The following is a 19,530-nucleotide window of genomic DNA, read 5'->3' as shown; positions in this document are numbered from 1 at the left end:
TAGACACTGTCTCTGCCCATTGGCGGGCTTCTCCCATTAGCGTAGGTAATCCACCTCCTCAAGAGATGGCTGCTAGGTTGACAGAAGAATTTACACTGGGGGTAGGTCGGTATAGCTACGTTTCTCAGTGGTGTAGCTATACCAAAGTAAATCTGTAGCGTAGACAAGGCCTAAGACGCTTGACTCTTCACAACACCATCAAAAATGGAGTCTCTCCTATTTTAAAGGAAGTAACTCTAAAAAGTGGGACCTTTAAAAACATAAAACACTCAAGTTACTTAACCTAAATACATCATCCTGCAATACAGCAAACAGCAAAAAAGTTTGCCAGACTGCTGCTTACATGGTGGACTTTGCTATGACAGATTATCTGCTCAAATTGCAAAAATAAAGATCAAGAGTAAAAACTAATAGTATTTTTTTTAAACTGAGAGTGTTAACATGCCATTAGGTTGATGGAAGAGAAAGGAGTTGAACATATTGCTCCTTACTGTCTCAAAATTATCCCAAATACTTATCAAACTCTTGCTTCATTAACCACATATGGAATGCAGGTAAAAGCAAGAAAAAAAAATACATGCTCAACCACTAACATACATATATTAGAGGAAAGATTTGCAATACATACCTAAGGGATTTCCAAGCACAAATCCCACTGAATTAAGGGACTTGTGCTCCAAAATCCCTTAGGCAGTTTTGTAAATCTCCCCTAGAGTTTTATTAAAGGGAAATGTTAGCCAGGACATTAGGTAATGCCCTAGACTATTGCCAACTATTTTTGTTTTCAAAAAGATTCATTTCCACAGTTACCACAGATATGACAGGAGTGATTTTGGTTGGATTTTTACTGGCTCTAAGCTATGATATATTAATCTTGAAATACAAGTTCAATTGTCTAGGTCCTGTCCATCGTTTCATAATTGTATTCTCATGATACATTACTCAGTTAGAACTAGTGTTCCTGTATGTGCACATATGCCAAAAATATTCTTATTCTGTATACTTAAAACCCATCTTAACAGCTCATCTAGCCATAGTGTAATACATGTATATGTTAAATACATATATGTGCTTTCTAGCTCATCCTTCAGCAATTTATCATCTTTATGATGCTGTGGGACAAGGGTTATCTCCTCTATTGACAGCCAAGCCTAGTTCTTACAGAGACAATGTCAAGACTCCTAATCATCAATAAGGTAATAGTTCAAGGCTAAGCCTGAACAATGAAGTGCGGGATCCAATATGAACATTAACAGGAGTAATGCTCTTTACCTATTTGCTTCCTTTAGTAGTGATTTTAAACTGGGGGGGGGGAGGGGAAATCAGCTTCTGCAAATAAACATTCCAGAGTATAGAAGAAAGCCACAGAACTGGGACAGTTAGTTTTCAGAGTAACAGATCGGGTCTAAACACAGTCTATGCTAGCAAATTAAGTCTGCTTATCTACATCTCTCAAGAGTGTGAAAAATCCATACCCCGAGTGGTGTAGTTAAACCAACCTAACCCTCAGCAAAGACTGCACTAGGTTGACGGAAGACCTAGCTACTGCCTCTTGGGGGAGGTGAATTACTTACCGGTCGTGATGGGAGAACCCCTCCCTTCAGCACAAGTAGTATCTACACTGAAGCAATGCAACTGTGACGCTATAGCATTTCAAGCTTAGACAAGCCCTTACAGTTTTCATACATACAAATACTATTTAAATATTCATAACTATCACAGTTTTGACTAGGAAAAAAAGGAGTTAGCTCCCTATTTAAAAAAAAAAAAAATCTATTAAAACTGATTGGTTCCTCCCTGAATGCAAGCTTACTATTTCTCATTTTTAAATGTAAGTTTTTAAAAGGGAATTTATTTCCAGTCAGGTAAGACTGGAACAAGCAATTTTACAATCTTTGGTTCTGAATTCCACACAAACTATTCTACTTTTCCAGTCATTTTAAAAGAAATGGCTTGCAATCATTCTGTGCTGCTCTTTTGTGCTTTAATGGCATTTCTTATTAATTATTTCTGATCTTCAGTGTTCACCCAAGGCTACCACTTAATATTTTAGCAAACAGTGTAGTACATAATTCTACCTAACCTCTTCTGCAATGAACAAAAACCATAAATTTACTTCAAGACAGCTTTTGTAGTTTGGTTGGATTCAAGGTCATTTTAAGGCTTTTAATTACTAACTAGGATTTGGGATTTTGCTCTCAGTATTTTGAAAGAAAACACAGCTGGCTTGCTCACTATTAAATATGTTAAACATCTGCACTGGCAACATCCAAGGACAGTCATTTTTAATAGGAAACAAGAGTTGCAGCTTTTAACTCTTGTTCCTTTTTACATATTTGACTAAAATATTGTCAATTACATGTGCAGACACACTGTAGTTTAGGATATTAACTCGACACATCTACATGTGTAAAACATTGTCTTAGACTGCAGTCTGAAGATCTGCCAGAGTTCTGCAGTTTAGTCTATTAACATCCTGTATTTTGTAATTAAGCTTTCCTCTTACAATTATGCATTGCTAACGTAAGACTAATAAAGCTCTGTTGAAAAATACCCTATGACAGCTTCTAATGTCTTTATTACAAATAACACATTCCTCCCCAACTAATATGGAGTATATTTGACTAGGACTATGCCCTTGGGTGTTTTATGGTAGTGAACAGAAGTGAGCCCAGTACATTGTATGCTAGGCCAATGCATTTAATGTCCTACTTCAATTGCCAAAAAAGAAAACTATGCTCCTCTTTTCCACAAAGACTGCACAGCGGTTTTTTTGCAAGCCCAGTAGCAGCAGCAGCTGCTGCTATCTGCCAAGAGAGAAGCTTGAGGTCTCTTGTTCTCCAGGCTGCCAGACCCAAAAAAAAAAAAAAAAATCCTCTTGTCCTTACCATCCACTACTTGACACTACACAGAGGGAGAAAGAGCAACCTCAGAGCAGCCCATGTGTTCTGCTCTCCCAGCTGGAGGTAAGGCTCTGCTGGCCACTATTGCAAGTGTGGGAGAGGTGGGGGGAGGAAAAGAAAAAGAGGAACAAAAGGCACCTACACGTGTAGGCTTAGACCATTTCGTTCTCCTCACCAGGCCACCCACCAGATGAAACATCTGTCATTTTCCTGACCATTTAGTGCCCTATTCTGGGCAGAGGTCCTTTCAAAGTGGCTACTACATTTTTTTTTTTTTTTTTTTTTTTTTTTTTAAAGATTACTCAAGAGTGATGTAGTGGGAGGAAAATGAGTTATAATAAAGGGTACCAACACATCATTCTAACGGATTAGTCAAACTGCTCACTTAGTGTAATACTAATATTCAAACTAAATACACCTTCAAGCAGAGAACACTGAATCCTTACTATAGACCTAAACACCAAGAAACCCCTCATCTCTACAAGCAAACTGTCAACTGAAGCCCTTCTCTCTGCCACCATTTAAAGTCACTGGGCCAAATTCAGACCCAGCATGAACAGGTGTAACTCCATAAACATGTCTGAATTAGGCCCAGTAGCCTCAAAGTTTCCTTGCAAACAAAACTCAATGAACAACACTCTCTGCAGAGACCCCAGGAACTCATTTCTCCAACCAATGAATTCCACTAATTGACTAGGCAGTTATATCTAGTAGTAAATACCAGTGTCACATTCCTGTCAGTTTTTATTGTAGACGAGGACAAAGTTACAAGCCACTCACTCATTAAAACTTGCAGCATCTTATCTGAACTCTTTTCCAATAACCTCTTACCTGCTTGTAGCAATATCTTGCACAATATAACATACTGTACATATTGACAGTGACTGACTAGTTATAATTGTGCATCCTAGATACAAAACTTTATAAAAATCTTGATCTTTTTAAAGCCTATATTCTAGCTATAAACAAGAGGATACAAGTGTCGGGGTGCAGTTCTGCCCTACTGTTGCCAATATACATTGAGATATAAATAATTATTCATAAGTCACAAGAACCCCCACTGCATGGTGTTGAAACAGGAGTAGAATCCTCCATTCTCTTATGACAAAAAAGCACATATATATTGAAAGTTAGATGCAATTAAAAAACAAACAAACCACCACACACACACGAGAAAAACAAACCAAAAAAATCCAACCATTTTATATTGCAGGAAAATGCAAATATATCACATATCAGCAACAGAGGGCTACAGGGAGAATAAACTCTGGATCAGACTAAAACCTGTTCTAAAGATGTCAAAGTTCTTAACTTAAGGCAAGTTTTATATATGGAATGCTAAATAATTTTATTCATTAAAAACTCCTTTACACCAAGAGCTATATGCAAGTCTTTAGTTCTCAATAAGCACCAAGACAGCTAGCTACCTTTCCGACTCACTATCAGCATAACGACATCATTTTGGGTAGGGCAAATGATTGTAATTTCCCACATTATGTGATTGATCATGTTCTACCCACTAAAAGACTGATTCGTTTCCTGGTGCCAGGAAAATGATTGATGAATATTTCAAGATGTGGGCCCCTCTTCCTGCTGGGTTGTCCCTTTTACTTGCCAGCAAACAGACCTGAAGGTTTTTTCTGTTAAGCAGTTTTCTTTAATACATGAAGAGTTTTGACTTTATACATTCTGCATTTGAAATCTTAAAGGTGATCATCTCCTTAGGATATGGAGAGCTCAACATATAAAGCCTCTGCACACATCAAAATGAGCAGAGAATCCTAAAACCAAGCCAAAGTTGGTGACAAACTAATACAGTGGATACCAGATAAATAAGAAGATGAAAATGGACTTAAAACTTCATAAGTCATCGAGCAACAGTGAGGTACAAAGTGTGATTACAAAGATCCTTAAGGCGGCAGTCACATTCCATGTGTACAGATACAGGACTGAGATTACATTCAGTGCTCAAACTATAACTGCATCATTCCATTAAGTCCAATAATTTCAACCTCAGATTGCAATTTAATATTTGTACTTAATTGCAAAACACCTCATTTTAGGAAAAAATGCATGTTCTTTATAAAAAGCCAAAAGACAACACAAGAGACTTTATGCAGATTCTCTTTATTAGCTTCCCAAATGTTCACCTAAGTATTACAATATACCGGTTTTACCAAATAGATGTCTCCTGATTACCACCCTGGATTTTTTCCCCCAGCTCTGTGAAACACTGTCATGATGTTGGCCACTGGCATTTTATAGGACTATTTAAATTACACATTAAACATTTATTATGAAGTAGATTCCCAACATTCCCTTTGTTCCATTTGATAAGCACTGAATTAGTACTGCGTTCCCGAGGGCAAAGGAGTGACTATACTGTGACTCTGTGAGATGACTTCCTTGTTTCCGTACAGAATCAGTGTCATCAGCACAGGCCTGTCAAAGAGTTTTGTGAATTTGCTACAGACATCAGCTCACTCACTCCCCAAACTCTTTCAAGGAAAGGTCCCTGTTTAAATGAATATCAGAGACTCTAAGTATTATGCTGCTATCACATAATACTAACTTTCAAGGGATTCAAGGAAAGTTTCAAACACTTCTTGTCCAAAGGCAGAAAAACTGCCTTTAGAAAAATAGGCAAAATTAGTCTTTCAATAAATGGGTGCATTACATATAGAAAGAATCACAAGCATAGGTCTCTACCATCTGATACCTATGTCAACTAGCTCATCCTCAAGACAGGGAAGAATTGTTCATCACTGTTTCTAGGTCTTAGTTGCTGTCTGTATATGCTGACTAAAGCATTATTATATTTACACCTTAGGTCAGTGATTCTCAATCAAGAGTCCGGGGCCCCCGGGCATGTTTCTGGGGGTCCACCCAGCAGGGCCAGTATTAGACTCGCTGGGGCCCAGGGTAGAAAGCCAAAGCCCTACTTCATGGGGCTGAAGCCCAGGGCCCTGAGCCCTGCCACCCGAGGCTGAAGCCAAAGCCTGAGCAATGTAACCTTGTGTGGGCCCCTATGGCATGGGGTGGGGGTGGGGGGTCAGGCAATTGACCTGCTTCCTACCCCCTAACTAACCGGCCCTGGTTTTTGTATGCAGAAAACCAGTTATTGTGGCACAGGTGGACTGTGGAGTTATTATAGCATGGGGGAGGGGGGTAGAAACACCCCAAAGAAAAAGGTTAAGAACCCCTGCCCTAGGGTACTAAGGATTTCCATCAACACTACCTGTCCTGTTAGAGACAGGCGTAGTAAGGGAAAATTCAAGCTTTATGGCCTAGTGATGATGTACAGAAGAAAAAAAGAAGTGCCCTTGCCTTACCCCAGAAAAAGGGGGGGGGGGGGAGAGAATGGTAACAAGCAAAAAAACTTGGTTCTTCTCTTTATACCCAAAAGAGAATCTGAACACCAAAGATCCAGGTGATTTTTGATAATTAGCCTATTCTCAGAAAGTATGTACACAGCACACACAAAAAGGTACTATTTTGATGATCTATAAAAGGAACCTAACCTTAACCGTGATGCCAGGGACTCTATAAGCAAACTTTGGTTAAGACACTGTTGCCTTTTCACCACACACCAGAGTTTTAGACTGATCTTGTAACTGTTAATCTAAATAACAATGATGTGACATTAGATCAGTTAGCTACTTTACTGTGGAATGACTTCTACCTAGCAACTATTGTGTAGAATAATCTGTAACTCCTTAACAACAGAGTAATTGACTTGTACTTAACACCTTATTCTCACTACAAAAATATATTCTCAGAAGTGGTATATTCAGTGCAGTCTGCGAGTTTTATATTACTTTATTTCACTGAAAAATATGATTTTATAACTAATTACAAAGTCATAGCGAGAAGTTATATTTTAAAATAATTGAGTTAGTAAAAATATAATGTAAAAGATTAGTATGTGAAAATGAAGGTACATCCACTATGAGAGAAAGACAGGATGGAAATATATTCACTATCTAATATAAAACAAAGAAGCTAACATTTTCTTCCAAAGTTAGAATAAAAACATAATATAGAAAGTTTGCTTCATTTTCAAAGGCTCATTCTTCCCCAATTGTAACTCTATCCTTTATGTTAACAGGTGTTGTTACAACAACTGAGAATTATCACATTTGAAGTACGTAATGAGGTTTTCTGTGGCAGGGAACTGAACAGTGTTAAACATTATAGATGCCCTTTAACCTTAAAGGGCATCTATGATTAACACTGTTCAACACTGTGGCAGAGGAATATGTATTTAAGAAGTGTTGCACGTTTAAATTTGTTCTCAGTAAAGCTCTGCAACAACAAAAAACAGATTCAACTGTTCTCAATAAAATATGCAGTTAAAAATGAGGAATAGGTAAGAAGGATCTTTCTTACAGTTATTTAGTTACTCAAAAGTCAGACTTCTCCATCCCAAACCTCTGCAATCACCCTTTCTATTGCAAAGACTAAACTGCTTCTGGTATTTGGATGACATGACAAAAAGAGTACAGAGGGTAGCTTGGAGTATAGCTTCTGCTAGCTGACCCATCTCTTTTTATCTTTGATAACAATCTTAGGCCTGAGAATTGCTATTCGCACCATTTGAGAGTCGCTTCCAATTTTAACTTGCGAAAGGGAAGCAGGATGGCTAAGGGGTCAGCCAGTAAATCAAGATTAATCTAGTAAAGGAAATAATTACCTTTAGTACAACCTGCCTGATTATTTAGCAAATATGATTAAAAGCTAAAACTATTGATAAATATGGGTAAATTGTAAGAGGGGAAACATTCTAAAACTATTAATTTTTTAACTTTTTACAGATTTACAAAATCTCAACACAGCACCAAAAGACAATGGCTTCTGGAGTGCAACACAAAAGCCATTGGAACATCTGACAGCAATACTACACAACAGGGCCGGCACAACAGCTTGGCAAGCAGGTGCTTGGGGCGGCCACACCGGAGAGGGGCGGCAGGTCCAGCTATTCGGCGGCAATTTGGTGGACGGTCCCTCACTCCCGCTCGGAGTGAAGGACCTTCCGCCGAATTGCCGCCGCAGATCGCGATCACGGCTTTTTTTTTTTTTTTTTTTTGGCTGCTTGGGGCGGCCAAAACCCTGGAGCCGGCCCTGCTACACAATTGCTTAAAATAACTACTGAAGAGTATATTATCCAACTGATGCAACAATTCAGGGAGACAGAATCCTGTTACTCAAATTGAAATCAACCTGGACCCTGGAGTTCGCACTTCCACATTTCTGGAAGTCACCACTGTACTTTCAAGAGATGCAAATGATCGGGGGCTTGGTTTAATATTTCAAGGGGGAAAATAAGGGTTCATATAATGACTGAATTAGATAAAGTTTAAATTTTGGTAATAGAAGGCTTGTTTTAAAATCAAAATTCATGTGTTTCAATTAGGGCTGTCAAGTGATTAAAAAAATTAATCTTGATTAATCGCAGTGTTAAACAATAATAGGATGTTTTCTACATTTTCAAATATATCGATTTCAATTACAACACAGAATACGAAGTGTATAATGCTTAGTTTATATTTAATTTTGATTACAAGTATTTGCACTGTAAAAAACAAAATAGTATTTTTCAGTTCACCTAATACAAGTACTGTAGTGCAATCTCTTTATCATGAAAGTTGAACTTACAAATGCAAGTCCACTCAGTCCTACTTCTTGTTCAGCCAATCGCTCAGACAAACAACTTTGGTTACATTTGCAGGAGATAATGCTGCCCGCTTCTTGTTCACAAGGTCACCTGGAAGTGAGAACAGGCGTTCTCATGGCACTGTTGTAGCCAGCGTTGCAAGACATTTACATGCCAGATGCGCTAAAGATTCATATGTCCCTCCATGCTTCAACTACCATTCTAGGGGACATGTGTCCATGCTGATGACGGGTTCTGCTCAATAACAATCCAAAGCAGTGTGGACTGACGCATGTTCATTTTCATTATCTGGGTCAGATGCCACCAGCAGAAGGTTGATTTTCTTTTTTGGTGGTTCGGGTTCTGTAGTTTCTGCATCAGAGTGTTGCTCTTTTAAGACTTCTGAAAGCATGCTCCTCCATAGCTCATCCTTCTCAGATTTTGGAAGGTACTTCAGATTCTTAAACCTTGGGTCGAGTACTGTAGCTATCTTTAGAAATCTCACATTGGTACCTTCTTTGTGTTTTGTCAAATCTGCAGTGAAAGTGTTCTTAAAATGAACATGTGTTGGGTCATAATCCGAGACTGCTATAAACACAAAATATATGGCAGAATGCCGGTAAAACAGAACAAGCGACATACAATTCTTCCCCAAGGAGTTCAGTCACAAACTTAATCAATGCATTTTTTTTTTTTTTAAACGAGTGTCATCAGCATGGAAGCATGTCCTCTGGAATGGTGGCCGATGCATGAAGGGGCATACAAATGTTTAGCATATCTGGCATGTAAATACAGAAGTGCCATGCAAATGCCTGTTCTCACTTTCTGGTGACACTGTAAATAAGAAGAGGGCCTGTAAATGTAAACAAACTTGGAGACTGGAGGTATACCTATCTCCTAGAACTGGAAGGGACCCCGAAAGGTCATCAAGTCCAGCGCCCTGCCTTCACTAGCAGGACCAAGTACTGATTTTTGCCCCAGATCCCTAAGGGGCCCCCCTCAAGGACTGAACTCACAACCCTGGGTTTAGCAGGCCAATGCTCAAACCACTGAGCTATCCCTCCCCCATTGGCTGAACAAGAAGTAGGACTGAGTGGACTTGTAGGCTCTGAAGTTTTACATTTTTTTTGTTACATAACTGCACTCAAAAACAAAACATCTACATTTGTAAATTGCACTTTCACAACAAAGATTGCACTACAGTACTTGTATGAGGTGAATTGAAGAATACTCTATCATTTTTACAGTGCAAATATTTGTAATCAAAAATATATACTTTGATTTCAATTACAACACAGAATTAACTGTGATTAATCTACAGTCCTACTTTCAATTTATGTAATCATCAATGTACAGATCCTGCAAACTTAGTTATACAAGTAGTCCCAATTCAGTCTGCAGCAATACCAGCTGAATAAGGTATAATAAGAAGTGAGTTTGCAAGATCAAGCCCTATCAGTAAATTAAGGATTCAGGAACCAAAGCAGGCGTTAAGGGTTATTCTCAGTCCAAGTTTGCACATAAATCCTTAGCCCTGTAAATGAAAAATATCCTTATAATTTTCAGCAAACAAAATGTTATTCTGTTGCAAATCAGTAACGCACAAAAACTGGAGTTAGATCACTACACTTCTTACAGATAAATTAAATCAAGGACACTGCATTACTTTTTTTAGAAGTCATTTGATACTACATCAAATGAAGCTACCCATGGACAAAAAAAAAAAAAAAAAAAAAAAAAAAAGAGAGTCCCTACTTGGAATCTTTCCCTAACTCATACATTTCACAAAATAAGTCTATGCACTTAATGCTTTTAACTACTTTTAACTTTCTGCAATATTATTCAAGTCAGCCAACTAACTAATTCAAATGTGAAGATGCAATTTTGTACAACAAAATTAGTAAGTCTGTTACTAAACTGCCAACCCCAAATATGAAGAAAAAAAAATCATGAGCCACTACCCCCAATCACAAGATTGGCTTAAACAAGAGATTTTTAGAAAATAATAAAGTTTGGGTTCCTGAGCATTTTAGGGGAACTCCAGTCATATATTCAACTTTTCACTGCACCATGAAGGTTAGAATTTTTTTTTTTTAAAGAAAGTTTAGAGCCTCATGTAATCACTTAGCTCCATGAATGGCAGTTTTAAAGAACACAAATATCACAAGAATTACAATAAAGTTGTGAACTCAGGAAACTGTCACTTGAAACACTAAATACAAACTCAATGGAACTTACCAAAAGCGTTCACAATTTAAGGGGGGGGGGGGAAAACCCACATGCTGAGCATTTTTTCAATTTTGGCGATATTACACCTGCCAGCTGGTCAATCGACAGTGTATAAGGAATGCCTCACACTAACCTAAAGACAATCTCAGCCTCCAAGACAAATATATACTACTACTGCCATCTGCGGTTTCTTCTTGAACAGCTTCTGTGATTCAATGTAACAGGAGAGTTTGTTGTGATTAGGTCCCAAGGGCTGGGCAATTCCAGGATATATTTACAAGATATTTTAAAATACTCCATGTACACTCTACAAGATAAACTTACCAAGAAAAGTGCACCACAACAACTCATCCTCAGTCTGACATAAGAAAATTGGTCTGTTTTTCAGCATGTTTACGGAGGAAAAGGGTCTACATAGTCAACTTAAGGTGCCCATCTCTCTACAAAATGAATATTGATACGAAGCATTAACTAGAAATGTATCACTTAAGCAACTATGAGTTCACCATTTCTATAGAAATAAATAGTTGAGATTTTCAAAGGTGTCTAAGGGAGTTAGGTGTTCAACTTGCATTGAATTTCAACAGAACTAGGGCATTCCACCTTTTCAAATCCCAGCCTAACTTTTTGGAGATTCTGAAATTTAAGCTTATTTCCAAGACAATTCTATGGTCAACAATATATTGTTTTCATATCAGGCAAGGGATGAGAGTTATTTATAGAGTGGGGGAAATTAAAGCTCTTGATTCTACCTAACCAGTCAGCAGCACATTTTTCTTTTAAAATGCATCACTGGCAGTCATTTCTTCATTAAAAACCTCTGAAATTCTTTCATTTGGATAACTGAAAATATTAAGATTGAAGACCAACCTGACAGGGTTTCCCCCCTAACTAATTTCTCTCCTCAATTAACTTTCCAAAGTGATAACCACTATAGCTTAAGGGCTCAAAAGAAGGATCAAAAGGCTAGTTTAATACAGCTGCAGGGAAAGAATGCATTTTGGCTCACCAGCAACCATCTGATGAAACCCTGAGCCAGTCTTTTATGTAAATGCCTGTTAATTAGAATGACCAGATTACACTGCTAAAGGCTTTATTTAAATAATCAGTTTATCAACAGGATAAACTCTGTTCTCATTCTTGGTGAATGCTGTTATAAATGAGTTTCTGGTTTACATCATAACGACAAACACTCACGTGGTTAAGGCATTTAATAACAATTCAGAAATTTACATTGTGCATCCACACAAAATATCATTTTAAGACAATCCATAAATGCATTTTGAAGATGAAGTTACTTCCCTATCATTAAGAAAGCATAACTGAAAGTTTCCCCTCATTTTCTCATCACCTTGCAACTTTGAAGCACTTCATCGGATATCAGCAATACAAGGTTTTTCAAACTATACAGTTACAGTTTCAGATATTGCTGACATTGTACCTCTGCTGAATGTACACTGCTACCTTCATTTACTGGTATATTCATTCATAGAAGACACCTAATAATCATTTTCTTGATTACAGTATTAAAAAAAAAAAAATCAGGAAGTTCAACTTAAATGCTCAGGGAAAATACTGTCTATTTTTATATCCTCAAATCAAATTATATGAGTGTTAAATATTGTCTAATGACTAGTAATAACTTACATGTTTCTCATACCATTCCCAGCTTTCACTCCAATGTTCTGTTATTGGGTCTGCTTTCTCAAAAAGAGACCCACCCACATTCAACAAGCAAATCTGATCTGTTTAAAACAACATAGTAACTTTTGTTTATTCAGAGGCATTGAAGATAGCATTGCCACTGTACAACTCACCAGCTTCATTTTTTTCAAACTTCAAAGAAAAGTTGTAGAGCAAGTAAATTAAGATCTTACTACACCGCAACAAATTCGTCTGTTTATTGAATGCTTTCTCTCAGATGCAAAATAGTCAATAGCTGAGAAGTTGCAAAAAGAATGTCTTGGTGTATATGTAATGAAGTTTCCAGGAAAGCTATGGAACTAAAAAATAAATTGTCATTGAAAATCCTGCACACACACATTCACTAGTCTCCTTTCTTCCCACTCTAAGCTTCATTCAAATAAGAAGTTTGTTTGTCAACAAATTCCTTGAATTTTTGTTTTATTCAAAATATGTGACAGTTTTCTAATATATAAATACATCTGTTTTAGAACTATAATCAAGAAGTAAAGGTCTTTAGAGATCTTATTCACACTACAATGGATAGTGTTCAGAAACCATTTAAAAACAGTTTTAAAATCAATTTCAGCTAGCACATTTTGTGATTAGTACAGGCAGGGCATAATGGTTTTCACAAACTGTTTTAATTATATTATACATTGTCTTCACTCAGGAGCAAACAATGCTAGTTGAAATCATTTTTTTTAAATGGTTTTTAGAAGTGGTTTTTCAACAGCCTTTTTTTATTAGTTCAGAAGGAATGCATACCACAATATAATGCCCTAAACCAATTTTCTAAAATCAATTGTAATCATAAAGGTACTGGTCAAAGTCCTGTATGATTGTTAAGTTCTCTTATACAGTTATGTTCTGGCACTTAAACAAGTTGTGAAGATAAATGAATTTTACCTATGTTTCTCTACTCAGTTTTACAATGGCAAGAACATGTTCTCTAAAGGGTAAGAAAAAAATCACCATCTGTCTTAAGTTTTGAAATATGCAAAATACTCTTTAAAGAGTTGTAACTTTAATTGCTTAACTGAAGTTATACAACTGCACATCCATATGCTAACAAGGCTTTACTCATGAAAAATGTTAATTAAATTATGATGCAAGTTTTTATAGGTTACCACAGTAACAAACTACGTAAAGAGTTTATTTCTCTAAACATGCCAAAGCCACCATTAATGCAATCCTATTTAAATATTCTTAGTATTTCACCCAGTATGAAATATTAGAAAACAACCGTAAATTTCTAGATTCTGTTTTTGTAGAAAATGCAATTAAAACAATCAAAATATTGTACCTCAAGGAATTAATCAAGCTAAGAGTGATATCAATCTTTATTAGGAAATAAAATATTCAGATTCTCAATATTTTCAATATTGTTTACTGATATTTTTCAGTTTACAAAGTGACAAGTCAATAATCTCCTCCTCCTCCCACTCCTGCTGTAGGATTTAGAAAGACTGAAGGTCAAGCAATGTCTCAATACTATGCCAGCATTTCACATTTTATTGCAAGAAAAAAAGTAATAGATTGTTATATCATCCATTCAAAACACTTCTAATATGGTAAGCTCACTAGCTGTGGCTGCAGTTAAGAAGACTACTACACTTAAATAAGCAATTCTGATCCTTAAACAATTAAACTATTTTAGTAGTCTGTAATAAACAAGGTTATTCAAAATGTGCATTGCTTAAGGGCAAAAATTTGTTCATGGGAAAAACATTTTGAACACTGTTGTGCTACTGAGGATGCACACATACAGCAATAGACATTTCCCAAAACAGAATCAAAAAGTTAACTCTAATTTAGAGAAGTGGCAAAGTATTAAAGGTGTAATAATATACATTTGACACAATCCAGTATTTCCTTAAGAGGAAGATTTGTTTTTAGCAGCTTTAAGAAGAGGTACTCTATTTAAAATCCCACTGACTTGTTTTAAAAACTTACTGTTACAAATAACACCTACATTACTATTACAAAAAATCAGAGAAAACAGTTTCTTTTTTAAATTATTTGCTTTATGCATTTTACTGCAATGTGTGTCTGGTTAGTATCAACTGTTTCCTCTGTATAGTCAGCTTCTCTTATTTGTGTGGGTCCTTCACAGACACAGGGAAGATATACTTTCTTTTAAAAAAAAATTTGATTGCAAACCACAAAAATTGGTAGGGGAATTCAGATGCAGGTTTGGTACCTGCTACTTTTAGCTGTTTTTTAAACTGAACAGATTTCAAGTTGATGTAATTAGAATATTTTCTAACAAGTCTTTCTTTAAAAAAAAATGAATATTGGAAATTGAACAATGTCCAAAACTGTGCCTTTGAAAGTCAAAAGACGAACAGCACAGCCAGGAAGAAAAAGCATCCAACATGCTCAAAGAACAATTCCATGCAGCCTAGAAATTCAGGAATGTCTAAGGAGAAAATTTTGAACCAGACCAGCTTCAGCATATATAGAGGTACAGTAGAAGATGAACACACACATACAAAAAACAAAAACACTATTTTATCCCTTTAAGAGGGATAAAAAACAATCAGAGAGGTTTGCCAAAAGTGAAATTGTGAAACATTTCAGGATTTATAAAATTGTTTCCTCTTCTGCATTTTTAGAAAATATACATTACACTCCTACCCCTTCAGTATGGTATATTTTAGAAACAGCTGCATAAAACCAACTGATTTATTTTTGGAGGGAATTAATATCTAGACATTCTTCTTCATCAGAAAAGAAAGTCAGTAAACTTCACCCACCTTTCTACAAGTCACAATGTTCCATGAACTTTACTGATCTGAGTTAACTAACCAAGTTATTATCTTTAAAAAGGTCACCAAGATTAGTATCTCTTGTTAAACTCCAGTTTGAGTTGTATTACAACCTGACAGTGATAATAGACCTCTGTATAAAAGGAAACTTGTTGCAAAATAAGCCACAAGGAATTTTGCCAGGCAAGAATTGAGCACACGTGCAGAAAGAGCCCATGATTTTTGCATTTGTTACTACAGGTTTCTTTGTCAAGTTTCACATAACAATATAAGGTTGCATTTGTATAGAGTTTATTGATTCACGGTTTAACAAGAGGGAACACCACTGAACTCTACAGTTATAAAATATTCAAATACTATTTACACATGAGATTGATCACTGACATCTCAAGCTGGTTCTGGCCAGGGGAGGAAGTAGCAGAAGGAAGCATTCAAAGAGAACTGGGAATGTGGTTAGGAGTCAAAATCACCATTATTGGTGTTCTTTAAACCCCAGCGCTGAATGACGGGTACAAAGGCTTAGGGAGCGAATGTAACTGACATAACAAGCCATGCTCTGCGGGCGGCGCCTGGCCCCCGATCCCCTGAGTACCTGGGAAACAAAGTCACCGGGAGCCGGGGAGCCCCCCAAGCCCCTCAACCCAGGCAACCCCCCACCCCCGCGCTTCGCCCCGCTGCTGCTTCCAGGCAGAGGCGGGGGGGGGGGGGGGTTTGCTCCGCTCTGCCCAAGCGCCCCGCGGCAGAGCCCCGCCAGGCGGACACAGCCCGGGCCGCCCCCCCCCCCAAGTTCAAAAGTTCAACCCCCGCCCCCCCCAACAAAGGCCGCGGAGCCATGACCCCCCCGCGCGGGCCCCGGCCCGAGCTCGCCCCGCGGGACCCGCCTGGCGCCCGTCCCCCCGGGGTGGGGGCCCCGCTCGCAGCCTGCCCGCCCCGCGCCGGGCCCCGCGGAGCGGCAGCCCCGGGACCCGGCAAGGGGGTCTCGGCGACACCTACCGTTGCGGGGCGACCCCTTGCCCCCGGCGGCGGCGCGCGGCTCCGGGTGCTCCCCGGGCTGCTCCAGCTCCATGGCGGAGGCCGGGGCTGGGGCGCGGCGGGGTCTCAGGGGCCCCGGCGGCCGCGCTCCCCCATCGCTCCCTCCGGGGCGCTCCTGTCAGCCAGCCCGGCAGCCGCAGGCAGCGCTGCCTGGGGAGCCCGGCGGCGGAGCCCCGCCCCCCGCACGCACAGCCACGCTGCCCCAGGGCATGCCGGGAAATGTAGTCCCCAGGCTTGGCGGGGCGGCACCACCTGGGATCTGGGGACAGGGGGAAGAGAAAGAGCAGACCCCACTGCCCCCGAAACCTGCTTATGCGCCAGCCAAGCACGGGCCAAGATTGGGCACAAGGGGCACGCTGTATCCCAAAGGGCGGTAGGGCCACCCCATGGAGGACACCAAAAAGCCTCTTTTGTGGTTGTGAGCTTCAGGGATTTCCCCCCCCCATGTTTGGAGCGCAATAGACTGTTCCAGGATGCCCCTCCTCAAGGGCAGAACCTGGGGACCCAGGTGCCCATAGGCACAGCTAGTGGCTCATGAATATGCAACAGAGTTTATGAATAGGCACAACCAGCTGGTGACTGTGCAATGGAGCTGATCCCCAGAGTCACCTTCACTGGGCATTTAACGTGTCTACAGAGTGTTTTATTGCTACGTTGGTCCAGTCTTGGACCATACATAAAAGGTTGTTACAACGAGGAGGGAGAAAAGTTGTGCTCTTTAACCTCGGAGGGTCAGACAAGAAGCAATGGGCTTAAATTGCAGCAAAGGCAGTTTAGGTTGGACATTAGGAAAAACCTCCTAACTGTCAGGGTGGTTAAGCAGTGGAATAAATTGCCTAGGGAGGTTGTGGAATCTCCATCATTGGAGGTCTTTAAGAGCAGGTTAGACAAACACCTGTCAGGGATGGTCTAGATAATACTTAGTCCTGCCAGGAGTGCAGGGGACTGGACTAGATGACCTCTCAAGATCCTTTCCAGTCCTACCATTCTATGATACTGTGTCAGTTTTGGTGGGAGGCGGGCACGAGAAGTGAGAGGCCAGGGACTCTCTCCCATCGTCCTCCTGAGAGTTGCCAGAGGGAATTTTGTGAATTAACTAAATAAATTCTTCTTTGTCTTTCTGTTAATCCCATGGAATGGGGTGCCCTCTATGAGTCCTCTCCCTCCAAAGGACTCCTCTGTTCAATGCCATGTCCTCCTTTACACCACATGCTAACATCTTCCTTTATGACATCCCACCAATTCTTCTTGGCTCGCTCGCTCTCTTTTTCCTTCATTCTTAATCTGTTGAACTCTCTGACCGACGCAGTTGTCAGGACTGCGTTTTATGTGACTAAACCATCTGAGCCTGCACTCCCTCATTTTCTTGTTATGGGTGTTACTTTGAGCATATCTCTCATGTACGTATCCCTTATGTGTTCTTTCTTGCTTATACCACTCATCCATCTCGACATTCTCATTTCTGTGAAATAGATCATTTGTTCATGTTTCTTCTTTGTTCACCAACATACAGTGCCACACATTAAAACTGGATTGATCACTATTTTATAGACTTTTCCTGGTAATCTTCATGTCACATACTACACCACGTATCTCTCGCCATTTCAGCCAGGTATTTATCCTAGCTCTAATTTTGTTCTCCATTTCCACCTTTTCCTGGACTCTGGAACTCAGAAACGTGACACTTTGTATTGTTGGTATTGTCTTCCCAGCTAGATTCAAGGCTAAGTCTTCAGAGTTCCCATTATTGAAATTGCATTCCACAAACATTGCTTTTCCTCTGCTCATTTTGAACCCATGTCCCTGCAGCACATCTCTCCCCTTATCAAGATCTTCTTCTAGACTGTCTTTCTCCCCAGTGCATGGAATGGTAGCATCTGCAAACAGCAGGCCCACGGTGCCTCCTTCTGTATCTTCCTTGGGAGGGTATCCAGGATAAAGATAAACAAGAAAGGGCTCAGTACTGATCTCTGATGCACTCCCACCTCTACTGACAGTTTGTGTTTCACCACTAGAAGTTCTGACTGTTGACATTGCACCTTGAGCAAGCCACACACAAATCTCCGGTACCATTTTCTCCCCCATACACCACCAGATGACTTCTCTTGGAACTCTGTCAGGGCCTTTTCCAGATCAATGAACACCATGTGACTATTCTTTCCTTTTTTCTCTACGTTTGTCCACTAGCTGCCTCAGTGCATCTATTGTCAACCTTCCTGGCATGAAGCCATATTAATTAGCTAAATTAATTCATTAATCTAATATAGATTAATGTGTTTATTTACCAAGAAGGCAGTATGGCTGTCCCTTATTGCACTTAATCTTTGCATGCTTACCTTGCAGTCAGTTTTAAATAAAAATATAAACACTTATATTAGACAATTAACTGCATCATCATCATTGCAAATCCCAAAGAGAAGTGACCTTCCCCGCAAACACAGCAAAGTTGAATAGTTAAATTAACTACAGCTTAGCCCATACGTTAATGTGTGATAGCAAATTTTTTGTTTTTATAAGATGAAGGGCAATAGAAGTGTTTCCATACTTGTTTAAGATTCTGAAAACAGTTGCTTGTAAACAAATGAACATGCTTCTGCATTGTTTAAACACAGACAGTGCTGCAGAGACCCAGAAAGTTAAATGGATTACAAAACAAAACTAAAACTTACTTCGTTGATGTTACTTTTTCCTAACTTTGACAAAGGTAAACAAACAGCATAATAACTACAAGGGAAGTGGCTGTTTTGAAGTTACAGTATTACCTCTGAAGATCGAAAGTGTTATTACTAAGTAACATGAGCAAAAGGAGTTTAATTGTTCACACTATAGGATTTTAAAACTGACCTTTTAATGAATGGGCCCAATCCTACATACTTTACCAAGGCAAGGCTTCCATTGACTTCAGTGGAACTTTGCACAAGCAAAGAGTGTGGGAATTGATAGTCTTAACGCCAATAACTAACCTTGAACAGTACTATAGCACAATTTGGTCAGTCCTCCCAACCCACAACCCAGGATACCGGACCCCTCCGTTGGGGTCTAGGCCACAGGTGGCTCTCAGCCAGGAGGTATGAACACAGGCCCATCTCAGGAAATGGCACATAGCAAGGTGGCCCTGGAGTGCTGGTGAATGATTGTGGCAGGCTCAGTCCCCGTGTCATTCATGTTTTTCATGGGGGGGGGCCTGATTCAGGTCAAAAGGATCATTGGGAGCTAGCTTTGAAAATAACAGATCTCACTCTCATAGAGATAATGCGTG

At 39.3% G+C, this 19,530-nt stretch overlaps 1 protein-coding gene across 1 annotated transcript in view; it reads right to left on the bottom strand.

Annotated features, from left to right (window-relative positions):
• The window catches only part of NR6A1 (nuclear receptor subfamily 6 group A member 1), a 183,716-nt gene extending 167,411 nt beyond the window's left edge, over nucleotides 1-16,305 (bottom strand). Inside the window, exon 1 of the mRNA XM_065418818.1 lies at nucleotides 16,233-16,305. Coding sequence (XP_065274890.1) covers nucleotides 16,233-16,305 — 73 coding nt within the window. The remainder of the gene's footprint in view (nucleotides 1-16,232) is intronic.
• Nucleotides 16,306-19,530: the final 3,225 nt, after the last annotated feature.

Source organism: Emys orbicularis, chromosome 18, assembly GCF_028017835.1.
Source record: "Emys orbicularis isolate rEmyOrb1 chromosome 18, rEmyOrb1.hap1, whole genome shotgun sequence".
NCBI lineage: Eukaryota > Metazoa > Chordata > Testudines > Emydidae > Emys > Emys orbicularis.
This window is presented reverse-complemented; position numbering and strand designations above follow the sequence as displayed.